The sequence below is a fragment of the Podarcis erhardii genome, assembly GCF_964252035.2.
Source record: "Podarcis erhardii genome assembly, chromosome: 7".
In the NCBI taxonomy this organism is placed as follows: Eukaryota; Metazoa; Chordata; class Lepidosauria; order Squamata; family Lacertidae; genus Podarcis; species Podarcis erhardii.
In genome coordinates, this window is record NC_138511.1 from 61445850 (window position 1) to 61469238 (window position 23389).

General features: G+C 46.4%; 2 protein-coding genes across 6 annotated transcripts in view; one reads left to right on the plus strand and one right to left on the minus strand.

Moving 5' to 3' along the window:
* Window positions 1-239: 239 nt before the first annotated feature.
* Window positions 240-23389, minus strand: part of TINAGL1 (tubulointerstitial nephritis antigen like 1) — a 203240-nt gene continuing 180090 nt past the window's right edge. Inside the window, exon 12 of the mRNA XM_081870403.1 lies at window positions 240-250. The gene's annotated coding sequence lies outside the window, so the exon portion shown is untranslated. The remainder of the gene's footprint in view (window positions 251-23389) is intronic.
* The window catches only part of COL16A1 (collagen type XVI alpha 1 chain), a 130144-nt gene continuing 113244 nt past the window's right edge, over window positions 6490-23389 (plus strand). For all 5 annotated transcript variants that reach the window (XM_081870356.1, XM_081870357.1, XM_081870359.1 and 2 more), the window contains exons 1-2: window positions 6490-6842; window positions 13460-13593. In XM_081870356.1, coding sequence (XP_081726482.1) covers window positions 13506-13593 — 88 coding nt within the window. In that variant the 5' untranslated portion in view covers window positions 6490-6842; window positions 13460-13505. The remainder of the gene's footprint in view (window positions 6843-13459; window positions 13594-23389) is intronic.

A 23389-nucleotide genomic window follows, 5' to 3' on the forward strand; every position in this document is an offset into this window, starting at 1 on the left:
CATCTTGGGTGCCCATGCACTGGGATCTGGTGATTTTGGGGAGGAGGGAGGATTGCCACACAGTGAAAAGCCTCTGAAGCAGACTGAGCTTCTCGGGCAGGTTGCTGTGGGAGGAGGTGATTCTGGGGATGCTCAGGCTGGCCCCAAGCCATGGAGAGACTTAAAGGTCAAAACCAGCAGCTTGAATTAAGCCCAACAACAAATTGGCAACCTGTGAGGGCTATAAAATAACCAAGGTTTTGGCAGCAATCTAATCTGGAAGTGACTAGAACATGACTGACTGAGGCCAGGTCTTGTTTCTCAAAAAAGAAAAGGGGGGGGAGCACTGGGGGCGCGGGGAGTGGAATGCCATACAATGGACAGATACCTTGGTGGTGGCCTCAATCCAACTCCTTATGCATGCAGCTCATTCAAAGCTATTGATCCATCTTCCGCAGCTTTGACTAATCTCAGTATATGCTTCTGGCATAGAAAGATGCCCCTGTCCAATCCCAGGAGACTTCTGGGATATGGACCATTTCCTCATATATTGTACCCCTTGCAAAGTCTGTTTGCTTGAAATCACACCTCTGCCACCAGTGGATTGAACGTGCAAATCAGTAGCCAGGAAACCTCTGGATGGCATTGAATTGGCAATGACTTCCTTAATGTTTTGGGTTGCATAACTTTACAGCCTGGGAGCACCTCCTGGGTGTCTGTTTAATGGGCTGCTGTTTCCTATGAAAATGTAAGCAGACCTGTAGAGCAAATAACTGCAGACCCTGCAAAAAAATAAAATAATCAAGGACTGTGTTGAAAAATAAGGCTCATTCCTACCAACCTACCAGGTATTGAATAATTTGAGTGTGGGGGTGGTTTGAGTTCAGACTTCTCTACAGAGGTCTGAAAATCCAAGGCTAAGACGGCAGCTGCTCTCTGTCTGCCGAGGGAGGCCTCTTGCTAAGCGATTTCCCAGCCAGAACTGCCAGGGGTTGCAATCCTATTTCTTCCCTGCAGTTCCTGGAAAATCGCTTTCTGGGTCTATATAAATCTGTAGATGCCAGAGAACTTCTGAGGTTTCCAATTTTGCCTGAGTCAGCTCAGGATTGTAGCGGTGGGGTGGGGGGGGGGATGTACAGTATATGGAAGATGTGCAGTTTTGCAAAACATTTCTCAAGGTTTGCCTTTGACTCAGGGCTTAGAAATGTCTCCAAGCCTTGCATTTTATTTTTCCATTCCTGGGGAAAACCCTTTGTGGGGACAGTTCTCTTCAACGCAGCCTAGGAGGTAAGACTCGGAGTGCAACTGACTGCAAGGGTTTGTGAAGAAAGCAAGAATCAAGGGAAAGAGTTGGTTGCAGAGTTTTGTTTTGCTTTTGCAAGCTGTTTTGGGGTGTTTTAAAAATACACAGATATTGGCATCTCTTCCCCCCACCCCCGGCCAACTTTGTACTCCATTTTCTTGGGTATGAAGCAAGAGGATTCCAAATTTCAATTTGTGGAAGGGCCGTAGCTCAGTGGTGTAGCTCAGGTACCAGGGCTGCATATGCCACCCACCAAAGAATCCCGGGAAATGTAGTCTGTCCATCAAAGAGCTGCAATTCTCAGCACCCATAACAACCTACAGCTCCCAGGAATCTTTGGGTGGTCATGTGCTTTAGTGTAGTGTGTATACAGCCTAGGTTAAATCCACAGCATGTCCAATAGGAGGACTGAGAGGACACTTTCAGGCAACCTATTTATTGAGCATTCATCCTGATTTGTCTGCCTAGAGATTAGATGATGCATCAATGCAAGGGTTACCCTACAGTTTCTGGTGCATTCCCTGTTACTTTCCTTAAAACAAAATGTATGATCTTTTGCAGAAGTGAGTTTGTTGCAGAAGACCTCCCAATCATCTATAACTGGGATATTCGAACTTGATGGTGTTCAGTTGAATGCTACTTCCAAATAGCCACTGTCTGGAAGCATCATCCAGAGGAGAGATGTATTCCTGAGACCCTATAGCCTCTAAGAGTAGAAAGTAGAGTATACTGAGTTAGACTGGCCAACAGGCTGTTAAATACGACATGGTTTCCTATGTTCATTAGCCACAAAATAACAAATTTGATTGTGGTCCACAAACTTTTGCCATAATAAATTGGTTATTTTTCTGTATTTATATGTTGTTCTTGTATTTACCTGAAAAACCAATAAAAATTATTTGGCTAAAAAAGTTGTTACTTTTTTTTAGATGCCGCAAGACTCTTTGTTGACATTCAACTGTGTTTCTTGGAAGCTGAGCAAGGTTGGTCCATTATGCATTTTTCTTCGAGTTGTGTTTGCTGCAGAAGATAACACAGCCACCCCTCTAATAAGCTGTAATAAACTAAATGTCCAAGCGGTTGTGCAGTTAAGCCCAATTCACAAACAGCCAGGATTCACATCTGCATTATGCTACTTGAATGAGGAACATGATGCACTATTAAGATAACTTTGGGTAATAATATGCTTGCGTTGTGCAACAACTACTTCTCTCATCCGTGTTGGGAAAATCACATATTTGCCTCTCTAGTTAAATATCCCAAACATGCAACTCCAACACTGGAGAAGGTGAAATATATCCGTAGAAATGTGGGGCCAGTTTCACATAACAACCTTGCCTGAAATTTGAGAAATTTCCCATCATTTCCAGCACTGTCTGTTCCAGCACTTTTAAAGTATTCAGCGCTTAGGAAATTGGCCTTTTTATAAAACCTCTCATTTGAAAGCTTGATAGCTGAAAGCCACATCCAGCTCTCTCTGCCTGGGTCCTGACAATGGGGATTCTGTCTTGCTTCTGTCTCCTACGTCCAGGCTTCCATAGCACTTAACACACATTGTGTGAGCCAGGACTGCATTCAGCAACCTTCTCCATAACCAAGTTGGCTGGGGAGGTCTGTAAGGAAAAAGTAGCATTAATGGCAGCTATTTTAGTCCCCAGAAAGTAGGCTGTAGTTGTTGGCTGCTCCAAAAGTCCTTGGCAAATTTCACTGTGGATTTTTCTCTCCTTCCCACTACTTATTAGTTTTCTTACATTTTCTAGTTTGCTCTTTCTTTCTTTTGCTTAAGGCAGGCAGCTGCCATTTTAGAACCTGAGGAAGAAAACCTGAATAAAGCTGCTGGTAAAGGGGTGACAGATACCTCGGGTAAGCCATAAGCAACCATGTTAGAACACAAGAAAATGTCCTGCCAAGATAGTTCTATTAAGTCCAGCATCTCATGATGACCAACCAGATGCCTTTGGGAAGCCCACAAGCAGCAGCACTTCCACCCACTCAGTTCAGAGGCCTACCACCTCCGCGACTGGAGGCTGAGCATAGTCAGTGTGGCTAGCATTGTCAACCCCCTTTTAAAGCCATCCACCTGAGTGACCATTGCTACATCTAGTGGCAGACACTTCCACAGGTTACAGTAACTATGTCCCATGCAGACAAGTCCTTCTTTTTCTGTCTTGAATCTTGCACCTTTAAGCTTCTTTGGATGAATTCTAGAATTACGAGAGGGGAAGAGAAACAATGATACATTTTCTCCATGCAATGTGTCATTTAATAATGCAATGATGGCTAAGTTCCCCTTTAATTGGCTCCCCCCCCCCCAAAAAAAACCCTGAATAGCCCCAAAGCATAATGAAGAGGTAGAATAGCTCATTTTCTTGTACTGGGGACTTTCTTCTAACCTGTCCTGGGATGGGCAATTGTGGCCCTCAAGATATTTGTTGGACTCAAACTCCCATTAGCCTCAGTAGCATTGCCTGTGGGCAGGGATGATGGGGGTTGTAGTCCACCAACATTTAGAAGGCCGCAGGTTCCTTCCCCACTACCTAAACATTGTAAGGGGATTGTGGCAGCTACTGGGCCCAAGAGGGTTGAGGAGAATGAGAATCGTGGCAAGAAACATGAGGCTTTGTTTTGTTTTGTTTTCATTTGTTTTTCCTGTGTCTCCATCCTGACAGAAATCACTCCTCTGAAGCTGCTATTTGGTGTGGAGGGGAAGCTGCCCTCAGTGCTTGCTGTGCTGCCTCCCTGTGCTTCAGTTCTGGTCCCAATTGGCCACTGATCCTGCCACACTTGCAGCTGCCATTTTAAAGGTGGCATTTCACAAACCAAGCCTCTTGACCTGAGGCTGCTTTTTGCATGAAAGGCCAGAGGGGAGAACCTGCCTGCAGCCTGTATTTTCACACTGCAGATGTCAGGGATTAACCACAGTACCTTCTGCACACAGGATGCATTATTATTTGTTCATTTATATCCTGCCTTCCCTCCAGGGAAGTCAGAATGGCATACAAGATTCTCCCTCATCTTATCCTCGCAACAACCCTGTGAGATAAGTTAGGCTGAGGGATAGTGGGTTGTAGTTAACCAAGTTCTACTCTCAGTACACCCACTGGAATGAATGAACCTAAATTAGGCCACCTTCACAGCTCTGGGAAGGGAATAAGCCAGCTAGACATCTGAAGGGATTCACGCTCCCTCACATCCATTCCCAACCTCTCTCTCTGCTTCCCCCTTTGTAATGCCTCAGACTTTCCATCAAGAGCAAATGCAGGGCTAATTTCTTTCGTCTCCAGAAATGAGCACTGCTCTGTTAATGTAAGTAACCAAACCACAGTCTGGAAGGCAAACTGTACAACAAGGCACTGTGGGTTGGCAGGGAGAGGCCCCATTCAGGGATTTGCTTCCATGGGAAGACAGCTTCTGCAGACTCTCTAAGTAGCATTTCACAAATGAAAATGGGGGCCTGCTTGCAAAAACCCCTGCCCTTGTTATTTACTGAATTACTTAGATATTAATAATCCACGCTTTCATGACGTATATCATTGAGGCTTACAGCAAATGAAATACAATAAAATCAGGGATAGTTCAGCTGGTAGAGCATGAGACTCAGCATTGTGGGTTTGAGCTGTGTGATGGGCAAGAAATTCCTGCATTGCAGGGGATTGGAATAGACTACAATTCTATGATAACATCAGTAAAACACCTTCATTTAAAACTTCAGTAGATACTGATAGGTTAAAAAGAGGATTTCATACTGTGAAGACCTGCATAAATAGTGCAGCATTCAAAAGACGTCTGAAAGAAGTCAGAAGCAGTTCCTGCGAAACCTCTACAGGCAAGTGGTTCCACAGGTCAGGGCCTGCAACTCTATAAAGGTTTGGTTCCTGGTAGAGGCAAACCAGACATCCAGGGTGTGGGGAACCACTGGAAGGGCCTCAGTGGAGGATCCCATGCTAAGGGCCACAGTTTGATCCTCCTTCCCCACTGCACCCCATTGATGTATGCCAGGCTTTGCCAACTTGGTGCCCTCCAGATGTTTTTGACCACAGCTCCCAATATGCTGATGGGAACTGTAGTCAAAAACATGGGAGTTGGTGGTCTGATGGGCGTTGTGGTCCAAAAATATCCGGGGAGTGACAGGCTGGTAAAAGCAGGGCTCAGTGCTGTGCTGGTTAACCCTGCAAGAACTTGTTCACTGTTGAGTTCAAAGCCAAGAAGTTGATTAGCGAAAAGAACATATATTTCAACAGCAGAATTGTCCTCCAGTAGTTTATGGGCAGCTTAAAATAGCAGCAGCAAAGAAATTCAATTATGTTTGCATGTTAATGAGAAACTACCTAATTTGCACTTATTGAACCAATACATGAACCAAAACACAAGCTATCCCTTGGAATTCGCACATCTCTGAACTTTGCGATGCAGTTCTCCAACGAAACAACATATTTAAAAATGCATGTATTAGGGCAAAGTGTGGGGGGGGGAAATGCACACATTACTGAAAATAAGATACAACACTGCATTGTATTATAGGAAATTGTTTGCAAAAATGTACAATGGTTATGCTTTGCCTCCATGGTCAGAGGCAGCAATGCTTCTGAATACCACTTGCTGGAAACCACAGCAGGTAGGCAGAAGGCTCTCATGGTCAGATCCTGCTTGCCTTTTTTTCCTACGAGCATCAGGCTGGCCACTCTGAGAATGGGATGCTGAGCTAGATGGGCCATTGGCCAACAGGTTCTCTTATATTCTTATGGTCCCCAGAAATATTTGGGGGAAGCCATGGCTGTTTAAAGTGGCATGATACTGCTTGAAAAGTACAATGTGGATAAGGCCTCAGCCTCAGGCAGCTTCCCGTGTTCCCATGACAATGGCATCTGAACGGGTTGTCAGCTTGGCTTCCACCTGCAGCAACTCCTTGGCCCTGAACAATCTCATTAAGACGTGTCAAACATTAGGAAGGCAAAGAGAGAGAGAGAGCACTATATAGAGAGCAGAGCAGCGGATGAGGTGGCTGTGGCTTTCGTTGCCTGTAGGCCTTTGTTCCTGTCCCAGCTGGGCTTGATTAAGCTCTCTTGGCATTCCGGCACGTTTAATAGCTCTTTGCTTCCAGCGCAGGGGCCTGGCAGAGAACGAGCGTTTCGTCACAGAGGCAGCCTCAAGCGCTTAAGGCAGTTGTGGGGAGGGGGGGCAGGGCGGGGGGAGAACCTTCAATTTTCCAACTCAGGAGGGAGAGTCTAAAAGAAGAGCTATCTGGGTTCTGAGCTGTCAAAAACTCTGTAAGGACCCCATCGAGCTTGCTCTGCAACAGAGGCTGGGATCTGCTCTCCTCGTTGCCTCTGCTCCACCGATTCTCCGCTCTTTCTGTCTTGCACACCAGCCAAAAATAAAGAGGGGGGGGGGAGTTGCAAACAACTGAAAAGTTGGAGAGGAGGCTTGCCAGATCTGATGGTGACGTGGGCTGCAAGCTCCCTGCTAGTTTGCTTGCTTGCTGGGGACACGATTGCTCTCCAACGCTCCTCTTCCCCCACTGCTAAGGAATATGGCCAGCTGTGTGTAGCACCTCCGACAGGTAAGAGAACTAATCCCTCCCAGTTTGATTCAGAACTCTCTCTCTCTCTTTTGAACATCTGTTTCCAGGGCCGCGAGAACTTTTTGATTTGCTCCTGGGTGACTTTGCTTGCTGAAGCAAGGATGCTGTTTGAGGCAAAGCACGGGGGGGGGAGGGGGTGTTGGCCGGAAGGCAAGTTTTCAGGTACGGTTTTCAGGCCACCTAAGCTGCGGAAGGTGATTAGCTAAGCTGCTGCAAGTTTGCCATACCACCGTGGATCTCATGCTTTATCACCATGGTTGACTCCTGGATGAAATCCTTCCAGAACCCGGCTAGAAAGCAGCTCTCAGAGTTATCTTAAATTTGCTTAGCTTTAGGGCTCTGTGTTGTTGAGTGTGGGTCTGTATAGTGTAAGCTTAGGGAGATGCGGAGGAGCAAAGACAGAGGCTTTGTAATGCATCATGTACCTTTCCATAAACACCTCCAGATGTGCTTTATGTGCAATAAATCCTGTTTTAAGGGGGGCAATGAGAGGAATCCTTGCCTCTTAGGAGAAGCTTCTTTTCAAGCAAAAAGCATGACTGTATCCTTCTGGAAACAGGGCACCTTTAACATGAGGTGAAGAAAAGGAGTAATTGTTGGAAGGGGATTTAGCACAAGCTTTCTGTACACACACCTGCGAGGAAATTGTAACGTGGGCTATGTGAGGCCCCCTTTTTATTATTTATCTAACTTGCAGAATTTACACAGGAGTGTGAATTCCCTCCCTCCCCCTTTCATTTGACACATCAATCAACCTGGGATCAAAGGAGGATCATAAAGGCACATCTCCAGATGGTGCGTTGCAAGTTTTTCCCTCCATTTAAAACTTAATCACTTTGGAGATTCCCACCCCCTGCTTCAAGGCAGATCAGCTAAAATGAACCAGGATTATTATTATTATTATTATTATTATTATTATTATTATTATTATTATTTTGCCAGTTTGTGGAGCTGCTCACTGTAGGATGTGGCCTGGCATAGGGTGGAGGAGAATTTTGTTTGGGCCAGGTCTTTAAGCAAATTCATAGAACAATTGAATGGTGGATTGGAAGGGACCTAAAGGGTCATCTAGATGAATGCCCTGCAAATTGACCTAACCCACACCTTCCAAACATGGCTTGGGACATAGTCATCCTTCTGATTTCAGAATTCTCAGGATTTTTGTGATCTTGGCTCCAAAAGCACCAAATTGCATACAAATGTGCATATTTTAGAACAAATTACCTATAGGAATACATAAATATACATTTAAAAACTTGCTTAAATACCAGTTTCTGTAAAGATTTTATACAGAAAAACAGATTAATGAGGAAACAGAACAGGATAGACTTATTAATGAGCACTGGTCAAATTGGCACAAAGTGTAAATAGAGGGATTTGCCCTTCCTTTTGCCCCTCCTTAGTTCCTAATGTCATCCAGTGCAAACACCCCTGCAGAGATTAAGCTTGATGACTGCATAGGCAGAGTCAGGTCCCCCAAATTATTTAAAGCAATATATACTATGAAGGGGCCAAGATACCTGCATAACTTCCTGTGTTTCATTTATGCAGCACATAAATGTGCATCTGAATATGGCTCACCATGCTTGAAGTTCTCCTAAATGTGTAGGGACAGTGCAGAGCTTACCATGGACTGCTGTTTGGGAATGCTTTGCAGCATCCTATTTCCACCCCTCTCCCTTTCAGTTTTGGAGCTAACTGTGGCTAGCGTTCTGTCTGCACTGGTGTTTTAGTTACCCAATAATTAGCCGAAACCCAAGCATGTAAAGCTGGTTCTTTTAATCACAGTTGCAAAATGTGGCTTGGCATCAGCTACGGTTCATGGAAAGACTGGTGTGGATGTCCTTCTAACATCACAGTTAGCTTTAAAACTAAAAGGGGAACAGTGAGTCACTGCACAGGTAGCCAAGGTAGGAGGGATGGGGACGAGTGTGACGGCTGGTGGGACACCCCACTTCCCTACTCACAGGAGAGCCTGGGCAGCGCTAAGTGGGAAAGTGCTGGCAGAGGTGGTGGAAGCCTCTGCCTTGGAGGGATTCCAAAAATCTTTCAACTGCTGGGGCAATTGATTTGGGCTATAACCCATGCATTTTAAAAGAGCTTTGCTGGCCTCTGCTTCAGAGTCCCATTCAAAGTGCTGGTAATTGCTTTCAAAGCCTTAAAGGGCTTAGAGCTCAGGGGGCCTGACAGAATGCTTTCTCCCGTGTTGATCTGCCTGTGCCCTCTTAGGCCACTCACTAAGTATTTTCGTCAAGTGCTGCCTTGGTCAGGTGTGAGGTGAAGCAGGTGGCAAACGAGGAAGGCGGCATCTATGCCTGTAGCACCCTGACAAAGGATCATGGCCTGATCTCTAGGATGCTGACTTGGCATCCGTGTGGTTTTCCTTTTGACATCAGGCAGAGCACACTTTTGGTTTCCCAGGCCTTTTAAATTGCTGCAGTGTCTCTTCTGTGGATTGAACTCTTACTTATTGTTTTTATCTACATGCAGGTTCTGAGTTTTTCAAAAATTTATTCTTTCTTTTTAAAAAGTGTTGCATAGTGCCAGTGGCGTAGCGTGGGTTGTCAGCACCCGGGGCAAGGCAAGTAATTTGCGCCCCCTCACCCATGGATTTTAGCACTCGAGTCTCTTCCACGCCCCCCCAGATGTTGCGCCTGGTGCGGCCGGCCCCCCCTGCACCCCCCACACTACACCACTGCATAGTGCATATGGTAGGATACAATAACAACACAAACAGGACATGACATAACAGTGCACATCAAAGAAGTGTCAGGCATCACGCCCAGAGGGTCACATCCAGAGATAAAGAGCAGCTTGAGAATCTGTAGGAACAATTTAATCAAGAAGGTGTCTAGGTAATAGGTCCAGCCAAAAGGGGTTTGTTTGTTTTGTTTTGTTTTGTTTTGTTTTTTAGTAGTTGGTGGTATTATAAGGTCTCCCTGTCTGGCTAAATGACACAAATGGGGATTCCAACTGCCTGAAGATTAATTTATCACATTTACTTTCAGCCCTCAAAACACATTGCTGTTGGGTCAACTTTTTTCTGGCCACATTATGGTCGACCATCCTTGAATAGTGAAGCATGTTGAGTTGTTTCCATTGATGGGCAATTTCCATTCTAGCTGTCGCTAAGAGACAAATGATAAGGCATATCAAGCCATACATTGGGGCGGGGGGGGAATGATAGGAGAGCCAGTCCTGGATCTAGAAACACAATCTGATTAACAGTAGTAATTACTTGGACTACTCTAGACCAAAATCCCTGCACCACTGAACACATCTACCACTTGTAGGACATTGTTCCTATCTGATTGCACCATGGTTCATGTGACTTAGCTTCACAGTTTGAGTGTGGCCTCCCTCAGCCTTACTGACACTGCCTTCATCAGTAGTTTTAACCAAATAGCTTTACTCTCTCTTTTTTTATTTACATTTGTGTTAGGGGACTCATAAAGTGAATTTTATGTAGGGCAGTAAATAAATGCTTTCAATAAATAAATATAAAATATCTCAACAGTTCACTCCTGGGCAGGCCCTTCATAAATCTCCAATTTCCCTGTGTTATTCAGAATGGCTTGTTTCCCTGGGTTAGGAATGTGTGCACAATCCCTGTGCTATTTTGCTACAGGCACTCCCAAGTCCTCGTAAAACACAATTTGCAGAAGAAGGTTAAACCTCTGTGTCTCTGGGAAGGCACAGCAAGCTTCTAGGGAGTCCAGACATTCCCCCCGGAAGTAAAGATGGAGTCCAAAGAGAGTTGTGTGACGGAATTTTACCTGGGCAAAATTTAAGCCAAGGGACTGCACCCCAGGAGTGGGCCCACTGACAAGAGCCCCCTAGACCTGGTGTGGTGAGGAGGTAGGATCACTGGGGGAGGGGGGCACAGAGAGTCCTTTCCCCAAAGTCCTCCAAAACCTGGAGTCAACACTGTTCTCTTCAGACTAAACCTAGGAGAAATCTGAGGAGACTCAAACCATTTTACAAACGGTATCTCATAAATACCATAACTGAGACTGTGGTTTGGCAAAAGGAAAAACTGAGCAGAATCTGGAGATGGAAGGGAGATGTGAGGGATTTCAAAGGAAGCCTGAAGACTTTTGATAAGACTTACAAAAGCATTCGGGGTAAGTGTGTGTAAATTCCTATCTGCAATAGTTGGTCCAGCCTGAGATGGGCAGGGAAGAGTTTGGTTATAGGAAATGAGAAGGAGGAGGAGGAGGAAGAAGAAGAAGAAGAAGAAGAAGAAGAAGAAGAAGAAGAAGAAGAAGAAGAAGAAGAAGAAGAAAAACACATAGTGGAGCAGTTGTAGGTGGCTAATTACTGGTTGGCCACTGTGTGAATAGGATGTTGGATGCCTTTGGATGCTTTTGTCTCTTCTTGTGAACTTGGAACCTCCTCCTGTGCTCCCCCTACTGGGGAAAACATAGAGGAGTGTCCAAAATTGCCCCCTGCATCCGCAGACTGGAAATTTGGCTGTGATTCCTGAAAGACATCCTCCCTGCCTTGTTGTTGTTGTTTAGTCATTTAGTCGTATCCGACTCTTTGTGACCCCATAGACCAGAGCACGCCAGGCACTCCTGTCTTCTACTGCCTCCCACAGTTTGATCAAACTCATGCTGGTAGCTTCAAGAACCTCTGTCGTCCCCTTCTCCTTGTGCCCTCCATCTTTCCCAACATCAGGGTCTTTTCCGGGGAGTCTTCTCTTCTCATGAAGTGGCCAAAGTATTGGAGCCTCAGCTTCAGGATCTGTCCTTCCAGTGAGCACTAAGGGCTGATTTCCTTCCAACCAAAGTTAACGTTAATGGTAAAGGTACCCCTGCCCGTATGAGCAAGTCTTGACAGACTCTAGGGTTGTGCGCTCATCTCACTCTAGAGGCCAGGTGCCAGCGCTGTCTGCAGACACTTCTGGGTCATGTGGCCAGCGTGATGAAGCTGCTCTGGCGAACCGGCACCAGAGCAGCACACGGAAACGCCGTTTACCTTCCCGCTATAAAGCGGTACCTATTTATCTACTTGCATTTAAGGGTGCTTTAGAACTGCTAGGTGGGCAGGAGCTGGGACTGAACGACGGGAGCTCACCCCGCCGCGGGGATTCGAACCGCCAACCATGCGATTGGCAAGTCCTAGGCGCTGAGGTTTTACCCACAGCGCCACCCGCGTCCCTTGAGTGCGTCCAACCAAAGTTAGGTATATGGAAATTCATCAGGTTTCAGTGGGGAAGTTAATCTTAGTAGCAGTGAGATGAGCCTGCCCAGAAGGGGACAGAGCAGGGCAGCAGCAGGGTCAGGATAGTTTTTGGTTGTTGATGCCATGGCTACAAACCTTGTGCTCCCCATGTTCACCCCACCCCAGCTCAGCAAGTAGGAACATTGTTGCAAACAAGGAACCCCTGCCTCTCCAACACCATTCCTCATGTGCCACGATTAGTTACTGGAATAATAACAGAGTTTACAGCAGGTTCTTTCCTGAGCTGGCAAAATCAGTCCTCCAAAGTTCAGTCGCAGCCCTGCTAACCATCCCGACACACCCCAAAAATATTTCTATCCTGTTTTCTGGACACTGGCACACATCGCGCCCCTCTTGGAACAAATAACTCCCCTCTGCACACACCAGTTTCTTCTTATGTGTGAAGTTTCATCCAAGGTACAGGCCAGGAGCAAAACTGGGCCTGGGGAAAGTCAGCCAAAAATGAGTCGGGGACACTTGGTCTTCCTTTACTCGGCTCTCCCCTGTCATAATGGACCTTCTTCCAGAAGACTCATCATTCCAGAGGCTGGGGTTGTAATCAGGGTTTCCACTGAGAGCAAATAAAAAAGAAGAAAAGAGGAGACACTAATTTGAACTACAAACAATTCTACAAAATATCCTGTCAGCTCATCCCTTAGCACCAGAAGGCTCCCATAATTGCTTCACATCAAGGAGTCCACAGAAGCTGTGCAACGCTAAACCACGATTCCCTGAAAGCAGCTTTCCAGATGTAGCAGCTAATCTGGGCTCTACTCATTACACGCACACACTCTCCGCCACACAACCACCACAGGCTTATCGCTGCAGCCAGTGGATATTGCTGAAAATGACATTTTGATGCAAATTTGGGCAAAACAGTACTGAAATTTTGCAACCACCTTAAAGGGCTTTGAAAGGATGTGTGGCATGCCTTGAGGTTGTACAGAGCAATCGTGCACCCCTAATTTAGCATCACTTAGGGTAAGAAGCAGCCAACCTGGTGCCCTCCAAATGGGAGTTGGAATCTAAGAACATCTGGAGGGCATTATGTTGGCTACCCTGACTTAGATTCTGACTATGTGGTACAGTCATCACTTGGAAAGTAGTGTTAAATAGCCAGGCTCTGAGTGTTGAATTCTGATGCTCTTCCTGAAGCAGACAGAAAAAGCTGGAGAGAATCATAGTCTGCTTATCTTATCTCCCTTTTAGTAGCTAATATTCCCACTGGGTTGGGAAGGGGAGAAGCAGGGATAATTAGCTGCTGAGATAGAAGGTGGGTCCTTTGTTGTTCCAATGAAATGGCAAAGACATGGTGACCCTTCTCTTTTCTCAAGGGGCCCTTGCTGACATCTGCTCCCTCTCTCTTCTAGGTGCAGCATTCCCAGCAGTGCCTGCCTGGGCTACCAAAGACCCACCATGTGGGGAACCCCTTTTTCCATCTTGTGCTTGTTTGGCATCGTCTTTGGCACCAGCAGAGGAGGGAAATTGCTTGCTCCTCAGGAAGGTAAGAGAACCATCATGGCCGACACAGACGGCCAGTTCCTTAATGGGATGTAGATGGATCACTAAGATTGTGTTGTGCGATACACGTCAGAGAAATCCACAGAAATGGATCCAGGCTCCTGGTGTTTGGAATGAATGTTGGGTTTCAGGTGTCTGCACCCTTTGCGGAGGCAGTTTGGCTTTGTACACGCTTTCCCTTTTCACATCTTACAGTAAGTGAAGTCAGGATTCTACTGGAAATAATGTGTAACTTTTAATGAACTAAAGCTGAGCCCTACCGTTAATTAAAGTGCCAGCAAAGCAAACTGAAAAACATCCAACTGAAAGAGTTGCAGCAGTTCTCAGCATTAATTGATTCAAGTTTCAGTGTTGAATATATGCAAATCCTTTTGGCACTAAAGAAAGGTTCCAAAACTATGACACCAATGAAAGATGGGATCCAAATCGTTTTGATGATTACTGTGGCTAATTCACGCAACACTGTGTGAGGTGGCAATGTCTTTTAGGGCTGCCTTTCCCCCTTAATTTTCTTAACATACTGTTATAGGTTGGGGGTGGTGTCAGTCTGGATGATGCCCATGAGTCCCTTCCAACCTGTGATCATGTGACTGTGAGGTTACAATCTACAAGAGGAAACCTGGTTAACTTTTGTTAAGGTTATGGTCTCAGCTGGCCTGTTAAGTGCTGCCATTTACTAGTCCAAAGAGGTTGCCATAGAGACAAATGGGAGTAACACCCCCTCACCTCACCTAGTTGGAAGAGACATCACCTTGTAAGGTAGCAGCAGTACAATGGCCAGAGATTTGTATGTGAGTTTTGGCTGATGCTGGAAGTGTTAAGACTGTCAAGACTGAGGCTTGTCTTGCTCGGTGCTGGTCCCAAGAGCTTGGGGCTTCCCTGTAACCCTTATGGGGAAGCAAGATCTGTTGGGGTGTTGCTGCTGAGATCCCCTCCAGCCTATGGTCAGGTTGTATATACGTGTAAATGAAACCATATATCCTAAAGACACTACAGTCTCCATTGACTTTTCATTCCAAGGAAATGGATCCCTGGGGCAAGCACAGGAACCCCTGAAATCTATTGCTGCCTGGAGATTGAGGTGTGAGCAACAATACAATGGTTTGGTGTCAAGGATGAAGGTGGCCTTGGGGCAAGAACTTGGTTATCCACCCCATTATCGCATATGGAATCAAGCCCCTGCTTCAAAGAGCTTACACTTTAAAATTCAGCACCAGGGAATCAACAGAAGAAAGAGAGGAAAGTGAGGCAGAGGAAGACTATGCAAAACATCAGGCTGCTCCCCCTGATAATGTTATAGATTGATAGGTGCTAGAATTCAATTAAGGTTTGGGGATGTCAAAGCTAATTTCCTTAGAGATGATAGCCAGATTCATGTGTATTTAAGGTAGAATAATTGAATCATAGAGTTGGAAGGGATCTCAAGGGTCATATAGTCCAATTTCTGGGTGTGTATTTAAGCTGTGTGATATTCTGTTAATCCTTTAATTAGCATGTGTGAAGGCTCATTAAGTCAGACCCAGTGTGCTGGATTGTGTGTCCGACATTCTTAATCCTGTGAAATCAACATGGGTTCAAAGGCAATGGAGTCAGCCTTTGAGGTGAGAGTCTGGGGGTGTAAGCACTGCAAAAGCATCATAGAACTAGGTGTGGGAATACAGATGAGTGGGGCCTCTCTCTGTGTTACAGAATACCAGGGCTTAGGTTAGCAAGGTTAGAGCAGGTGGGATGTGACTGTTCTCAGGAAAAGGCAAGCTGCAGGGCAAGGATGCTACTGCCTTTGTAAGAGGCTGGCCCCACATGGGATGGGATGCTCAGAGCCCCCTTCATTAGGCACAGGTTGTATATATGTTCAAATAAACCATATATCATAAGGACACCACAGACTCTGCTGTGCCCCATTGTCCAAAAGGGGACACAGATCCTGGTAAGCACACCTGGTACCCCTGGAATCTTGCAACACTCAGAGACTGGGGTGGTGTGTGACAATATGTAAAATAATAAACAAAGGAAAAATGCTCCTGAGCATGTGGAAAGGGCCTCTTTATCACCACTGGCTAACTTCAGCTTCACAGTTGCTACTGCACTTGTGCACACTGCTGACCATCCTGTAAAACTGGTGCATGTGTCAGCCTCCAGCAAGAGGAATTGCAGGGCCTTGTGTGTGTTTTCTACTGCTCGCAAGCCTGGTGCTGCCTGCCACAAACATCTGAGAGGCAATCTTGTCCCCAGGTGTGAAGGTCCTTGCAGTGACCTCTGGATCAATCCCAGGCCGAAAACACTGTGATTTCTGCACAACCTCTGCAATCGTGCGGGACTCTGGAGGGCAAAATTCAGCTGTGAAAGGCAAGATAAACCTCGGCTCGTTGCTGAATTAATCTGCTGGCATCTCCGACTGACGGATAGAAGTGCTCCAAGGTGCATGTTCAGCAACAATTTGCTGTGACTGATAGCTGCCTTCATCGCTCCTGGCATTTTGCTGCAGGCGGCCTCTTGAGACTTTCGTGGGCTGTCCATGCAGCAATATGAAACGGACTCCAGCACCCCGTCTGGGTTATCATAACTGGATGTGCATATCTGTCTGTTCAGTTCAGATCCCCAATTTGGTCTCCATTCCTGGGGAGCTGCTATATCTAGCCAGGGAAAGGCCAACTTTAGCATTGTGGAGCGAATGGTGGTGGCGGGGGAGGAAGGCACTCTGCTTCTGCTTGGGGGCCCAAAGTGCATGTTTGCCACAAAACTGGCTTCTTTGCAGTGGGAAAATGTAGAAACCCCAAATATAGGTAAATATTAAAGAAGGGAATGATAGCTTGGTGGAGAAGGGACTCCAACTCGTTAGTGTCAGAGGATAATGCTTTGCATGCAGAAGGTAAAAGATAAAGGTAAAGGGACCCCTGACCATAAGGTCCAGTTGTGGACGACTCTGGGGTTGCGCGCTCATCTCGCTCTATAGGCCAAGTGAGCCGGCGTTTGTCCGCAGACAGCTTCCGGGTCATATGGCCAGCATGACTAAGCCGCTTCTGGCGAACCAGAGCAGCAAGCAGAAACACCGTTTACCTTCCCGCTGGAGCGGTACCTATTTATCTACTTGCAGTTTGACGTGCTTTCGAACTGCTAGGTTGGCAGGAGCAGGGACCAAACAACGGGAGCTCACCCCGTCACAGGGATTCGAACTGCCGACCTTCTGATTAGCAAGCCCTAGGCTCTGTGGTTTAAGCCACAGCGCCACGCCGTACTGTGTCCAAATGCTAGGATCTCTGGGGTTGTTGGGGTTTTTCTAAAAAAAATGATTTGGTAGCAGGTGATGTAAAAGACCAATAATTGTAGGCAGTAATTGGCAAAAAGCACAAATAATCTAGCCAGGTATTGGGAGCTTCCTATGTTTCAAAAGTGTAGATTCTTTCTCTCTCTGACATACAAGGGAAACGGTGGCATGATTTCTACCCCACTCTGGACCCCTCCAGACCGGAGATGCCTTTTGTGAGTTTATTCTGCAACAGGTTATTGATGGAACAAGTGTGCATTAAGTGCTCTGGAGGCTGCTCCACTATAATAGATCCAGTAAGAAATGCCCTGTATGGGAACATCTTATGTTCAACAAATGTGTTGAGGGGTGTGTGCAAACTCGCATGTGGGGGTGCTGAACTGAGTCTTTGACCTGGGTGAAAGAAAGCCTGGATTCACCCCTGGGTGGTGGAATGTCCTTCATGGGATGTTTTTAAACTCTACTATTCTATTATACTATGACCTGAGTGCAACAGCAGCACTCTATTGCATTTTCCAGCAACTGGTCTTCGGGGATACAGTATTTTGTCTCCAAAACCAGGGGCCTCCTACATGCATAGCACTTGCTTTGCCACTGAGCTATATAGACTTTCCCCGGAGTTGGAAGAGGGAGTGGCTCAGAGGAATGTAAGAAAGAAAAGGAAAGCAGGGAGAGATAAAGGGAGAATTGGCAGGAGGGAGAGGTACAAATGGGCAGGAGCTGGAGGGCAACTTTTACATATAGATTGTTTAAACAGAACAGAATCTTTGGTTGCAGGCCAGCTAAATCTCAACTGGGGGGGGTGTCTGTTGTGCAAACACTGATGGGCGTGGAATTAACACATGATGCGTTGCCGAAAAACTATTGTTGGATTAAAGGATGGTTCAATTACTCCCTGACAGTCTTCTGCACAAAAACTGCCTGCAAGATATCTTGAGCTGAAGGACTGCTGAGAGGATTTGACAGATCAAACATGAGTCACCTTTTCCTTCACAGCTCCCTGCTCCCTCCCTCATAATTTTTAAATGTGTCTGGTATTCAGTGAGCAGATACCCCTACCTCCTTCCAGTCCACTGGTCTTATTTACAGTGCTGGTAATACACACGGCACTTTGTACCATAAGTAAAACTGACAATCCTCAGTCCCCAAGGAGCATATAGTCTAAAATTCCCACTAAAATTCCAACGCTCAGTGCATAACCCTCCAAGAGTCCATATTTTCCAGGGACAGTCCCAGAATTACAAAAGCCATTGTGGCTTCTGATTTGCTCCCAGAATGTCCCAATTTCCCCCGCCAGCACTGAACTCAGGGAGAAGGTCATAAGCCAGCACTTGTCCTCAGTGGCAGTAGCAGCCATGGCTGCGAGGGGGCATCCCGTTGCCTCTGCCTGCCAGCCTCCTCCCTTGGGCAGGTTGTAGCAGCACTGGAGAGTGGGAGAGGAGGTGGAGAGGCTTCAGTTGTTGGAGAGGCCCAGCCCTGCAAGGCCACTCTGGGCAGGATGAAAGGGGGAACGGAGCAGAGCGCAAGAAGTCTTGATTTTTATTTTTATTTTTTAAAAAAGGTTTTATGCATCTGTGTCTAATCTTGCCCATTTCTAAAATTTATTTACAGTCATACCTCATGATGCATCTGCTTCAGGTTACGTATTTTCAAGTTGCGTCCCTCAGCAACCTGGAAGCACCGGAACTGTTACTTCCACATTTCGCTGCTCGCACATGCGCAGAAGCACTAAATCATGCTTCGTGCATGTGCAGAAGCGCTAAACTGCGCCGGCGCAGCGCTTCTGGATGCGAATGCTTCGAGTTGCGGATGTGTCTCCAGGATGGGTTACGTCCGCAACTCGAGGTTCCACTGTATTGGTGGGTGGGTGGTTTTTTTTTTTTTGTAAATCCACCAAAGAATAAAATACAATGAAATGAAATGAAATCAGGATTAAAGGGTTTTCTCAGGACGGTGGGCATGTCTGCTGGTGTAGCAGTGGTGGCACTTGCCCTTCTTCCAATAGGAAATGCTGTGCAGCATGGGGGAGAGAAATGGGGGTCAGTGGGGGAAGGGAATGAGAAATGCCCTTATTTCCATCTGATGAATGTTGGAGGGAATGTAAGTGGAGGGCAGGGAGAACTGGTGCCCAAACATACTGGCAGAGTGGTAAGCAGGGAGACAAGCAGTAGATGGAGCCAAAGCCAATGGCAGGCAGAACCAATTCATTGGCATGTATAGTTATGCAGCTCCTGCAGGGTCAAACAAGAGGAGAGCAGCGATAGCATAGGAATAACCCCGCAAGGCCCTTTGAGACTCCAAACACAGAGCCTGCTGCAATCGGAGGCAATCTGTTCTGGTTCCTTGGGCACAGAGTGCTTCATTTATGCATCTGTCTTTGTTCAGTGGCAGATGCACTTATTCCAAGCACATCTGTGGCTCCCGCTAGCTTTGTTTCAAGTCTTGGGGCGGGGCGGGGGGGTGAGTTGCTTTCCTCTGCTGGATAAAGGAGGGGGTGGGGAATGTAACGTCTTCCATGGTGGCTCCAGACAACAGAGTTTTTTGTTTTCATTTATTGCAGAATGTTTTAATCTAGTTGGCAGTCCCTCTCTCCTCTCTCCCAGCCCGACCCCTTTCCCCAACTGAAGCTATGAATTTGAGCTGGATCGCTGGTCTTTCCTGCACAATATTGTCTATTCCTGCCTGGCAGTGGCTATTATCATAATATGAAAAAAGCCCTGCTGGAGCGGACCAAAGGCCTATCTCATTCAGCATCTTGCTTTCCCAATGGCCAACCAGATGCTTGAGGGATTTTTGCAAGCCAGGCCTGAGGAGAGCAGCATGTTCCTCCTCGTTGTCCCCAGCAACAGGCATTCAGAAGCATTAGTGCCTCTGGTGACGGAGGCCGGGCCTAGCCATCATAGTTAATGGCCATTGATAGCCTAAACCTCCATGAATTTGTCTTGTAGAGCCATCCAAGTTGGTGGCCGCTGGCCATCACTACATAGTGTGGCAGAATATTCCATAGTTTAACTCTGTGCTATGTAAAGAAGTCTTTCCTTTTATCTCTCCTGAATCTCCCAGCATTCAGCTTCATTGTGTGGCCTCTGGTCCTAGTACAGTGGTACCTCAGCTTACATATGCTTCAGGTTACATACGCTTCAGGTTACAGACTCCACTAACCCAGAAATAGTGCTTCAGGTTAAGAACTTTGCTTCAGGATGAGAACAGAAATCGTGCTCCGGCGGCGCGGCGGCAGCAGGAGGCCCCATTAGCTAAAGTGGTGCTTCAGGTTAAGAACAGTTTCAGGTTAAGAATGGACCTCCAGAACGAATTAAGTACTTAACCTGAGGTACCACTGTACAGTGATACCTCTGGTTGCGAACGGGATCCGTTCTGGAGCCCCGTTCACATCATGAGCAGAACGCAACCCGCGTCTGTGCATGTGTGGGTTGTGATTCGCCGCTTCTGCGCATGCACTTGATGTCATTCTGAGCGTCTGCGCATGCACAAGTGGCAAAACCTGGAAGTAACCCGTTCCATTACTTCCGGGTCACCGCTGGACGCAACCTGAAAAGACATAACCTGAACCGAACGTAGCAAGAGGTATGACAGTATTATGAAAGAGAGAGAGAGAGAGAGAGAAAGAGGGGAAGTGGGGGGATTTTCCCTATCCTTTCTTCACCCCATGTGTATGCACCTTTTACCGTAGTCTCCTTTTAGTCAGTCTTTTTTCTGAAAAAAAACCCCAAATGTTGTAGCCTTTCCTTAGAGGTGCCCAAACATACTGGCAAAGTTGTTTGAACTCCTTGTTTTGATTATAAACATACAAAAAGCTTGCTGGATCAGGCTAGTGGCCCATCTTGCCCAGGATCCTGTTCTCACAGTAGCCAGCCAGATGCCAGTGGGAAACCCACAAGCAGGATTTGAGCCCCTCCTGTGGCTTCCAGTAACTCTTATTGAGAAAGATTGCTGCCTCCAGCTGTGGAGGCAGAGCAGAGGCATCAGGGCTAGCAGTCATTGACAGCCCTCTCCTCCTCCATGAATTTGCCCAATCCTCTTTTAAAGCCATTCCAGTGGCCATCACTGCCTCCTGTGGGGGCAAGTTCCATAATTTAACTATGTGATGCCTATTTTATTTTATTTTATTGGTCTTTTTCCAATCTCCTTTTTGAGGTGAGGTGATCTGAACTGTACACAGAATCCCAAGTGTGGCCTTGATGTAAATTTGCACCTGGGCGTTTATTTCCAGCATTCCAGGCTGAGAAAGGTCTTTCCCCAGCGCTGCTACGTGAGATCCTTGTAACTGGAGTTGCTGGCAGCTGAACCTGGGCTCCATTTCTGCTCTGCCGAGGCCCTTATTTATTCTGTCTCTTCCATTGCCTCTCTTGCACTGAAGGCTGCGCCCCTTTTAAAGATTTGCTTCACTCTGCCAAGTGCCTGAGGTGACATTTCCGGGCTTAGGTTCAGCGGTGGCTATAGAAACCATTTCCAACCAAATGGGACCTTATAAATGGATGTTCTGTGTCACAAATAGGACAAAGCCTGGAGATACATCTCCAGTTGCTTATTGGTTCTATTTTTGGAGCTGAAGATATTTTGCTGCCAGGCCCAGGCCCAGACATTTTGCTTCCTGGGGTGGAGCAGCAAATTGTGCCCCCACCCCCACCAAGGTAGTCTACTCCCGAGTCAGATAATGCCAGTCATGTGTGCCTCTCCCCTCCCCACCCCGGCTGTCAAAGCGCAATAATAGCAACACACTAAGTTACCAACCATTGGCTACCCTTTCATGTCACCTCCAACCAGTTGCCTAATGACAGGGCCGGCTTTTTCCTGTATTTCAGGCCCAAATAGAATACAATAGAGCAGGATACGCTTCATGAGCAAGCAGAATGACCTAAGAGAACCCCATGGATAGAACTGTTGCCCTGTACCATAGCTTCCTACCTGGATGGGCTCATTTCTGCTCTATCTATTTGTCCAATGCTCACATACTCTGGTAGTGAGCATAATATATTGAGGCAATTAAATTCTTCAGGTTAACGCTGTGCTGCCTCAAAAATACTGCCTGTCTCTGGCAGGGGCAGAATTTGGGTCCCCCACTGGCTAGCAATGCAGCCTCTCCCTTACCTGCTTGCACTGATGATGTCCAGAGTTCATCCGCGTTCCCTCCAACTTTCACATGCTCTCCTTTCATTCGTCTGTGATGCATTAAACAGAAACATTCCGTCTTCCTGACTTATGAGCTTGTTTTTCCCAGGAATTGGCTAAGCATGCGGTAAATAGCAGACTCCTCTCGTACGCTCACTGCCCCGCTTGTTCTTGCTCGTTTTCCTCTTCTCCTGTTTTGAGTTATCATGGCAGCTGCCACCATTGGCAAAAAAAGAAGGGCTCAGTGCCTATAGATTATGTGGGGGTGTAACTCTGGAGAGCAGGAAAGAAAATGCCCCTTGAAATTTAAAGAGGGAGTTAAGATCTCCCTTGCAAAAGGCAAGCTTTGGGGAAATTGTGGGTAGGTGGGTGTTATTGATTTCATTCTGCCTTACTATGGTTTTATGATGGCATTTATATTGTTTATTTATTTTAAGAAAATGTACCCTGATTGGAGAATCTGGTTGAAGCTATCAATTGCCTGAATCAAATAAGTCAACATAATGCCATGATGTGAAGCCACAATTTGTTCTTGGCTTATAAAGTGTGGCTTGTTCTAACTATGGTTTAGCATTTTGTACAAACTCAACAGCCTGGCTTAACCATGGTTTGTTTGTCCCTGACCCACCCCACATGCTCACTAAGCCACAGAGGCAATAGCAGGTGGGCGAACTGTGGCTCATCTTGTCTTCTGTCAGATGACTCATGTTTTGTTGAACAAACTATGGCTAAAACAAACTATGTGTTTATGTTTTACATGCAAGCATAACCAGTAGCTAGGAACAAGCAAGGCAATTGGGATAGGCACCTTCAGTTTTCTAGCTCTGCTACAGATTACCCATTGTGATCTTGGTCAAGTTACTTAAGATGCCATAGAAAAATGTACTATTATTATTATCCTGTGTGTTCTGCCTGTTCCTCACTCCTTTTGCTCACTGGTGCTCTTCCTTGCGGCCAGAAGGACAGCTATTAGAGTCAGGGAAGTTTGGTGGTCAACACTGGGCCTTGTTGAACGCCTGACAATACCACTTTTGGCATCAGAGGGTCCCTGTAAATATCACAGAGCATGTTATCTACACTGCATAACAGTTGTTTGGCTCCTCCATGGACAGTGAAAAATTCAAAGCAGTCATTTTGGAAAAAAGCATCATGGAGAACTATCCACCTGCAATGGCCAGAAGATTTTGCCTGTTGCTGTTTCAAGTTAGTATGCAAACTTGACCCTTCCACCCCTCGCCAGCTGTGGCCAGATGTAGCTCCCCTTCCCGACTCTTCTTTCAAGCCTCGTTCATATTATTGAAACTCTGTTGACTTCCTTGGAAATTCCTCAGACGTTGCGTCAGAACATGAATAACTTCTTTGAATCTCACTTCTGACAAAATCT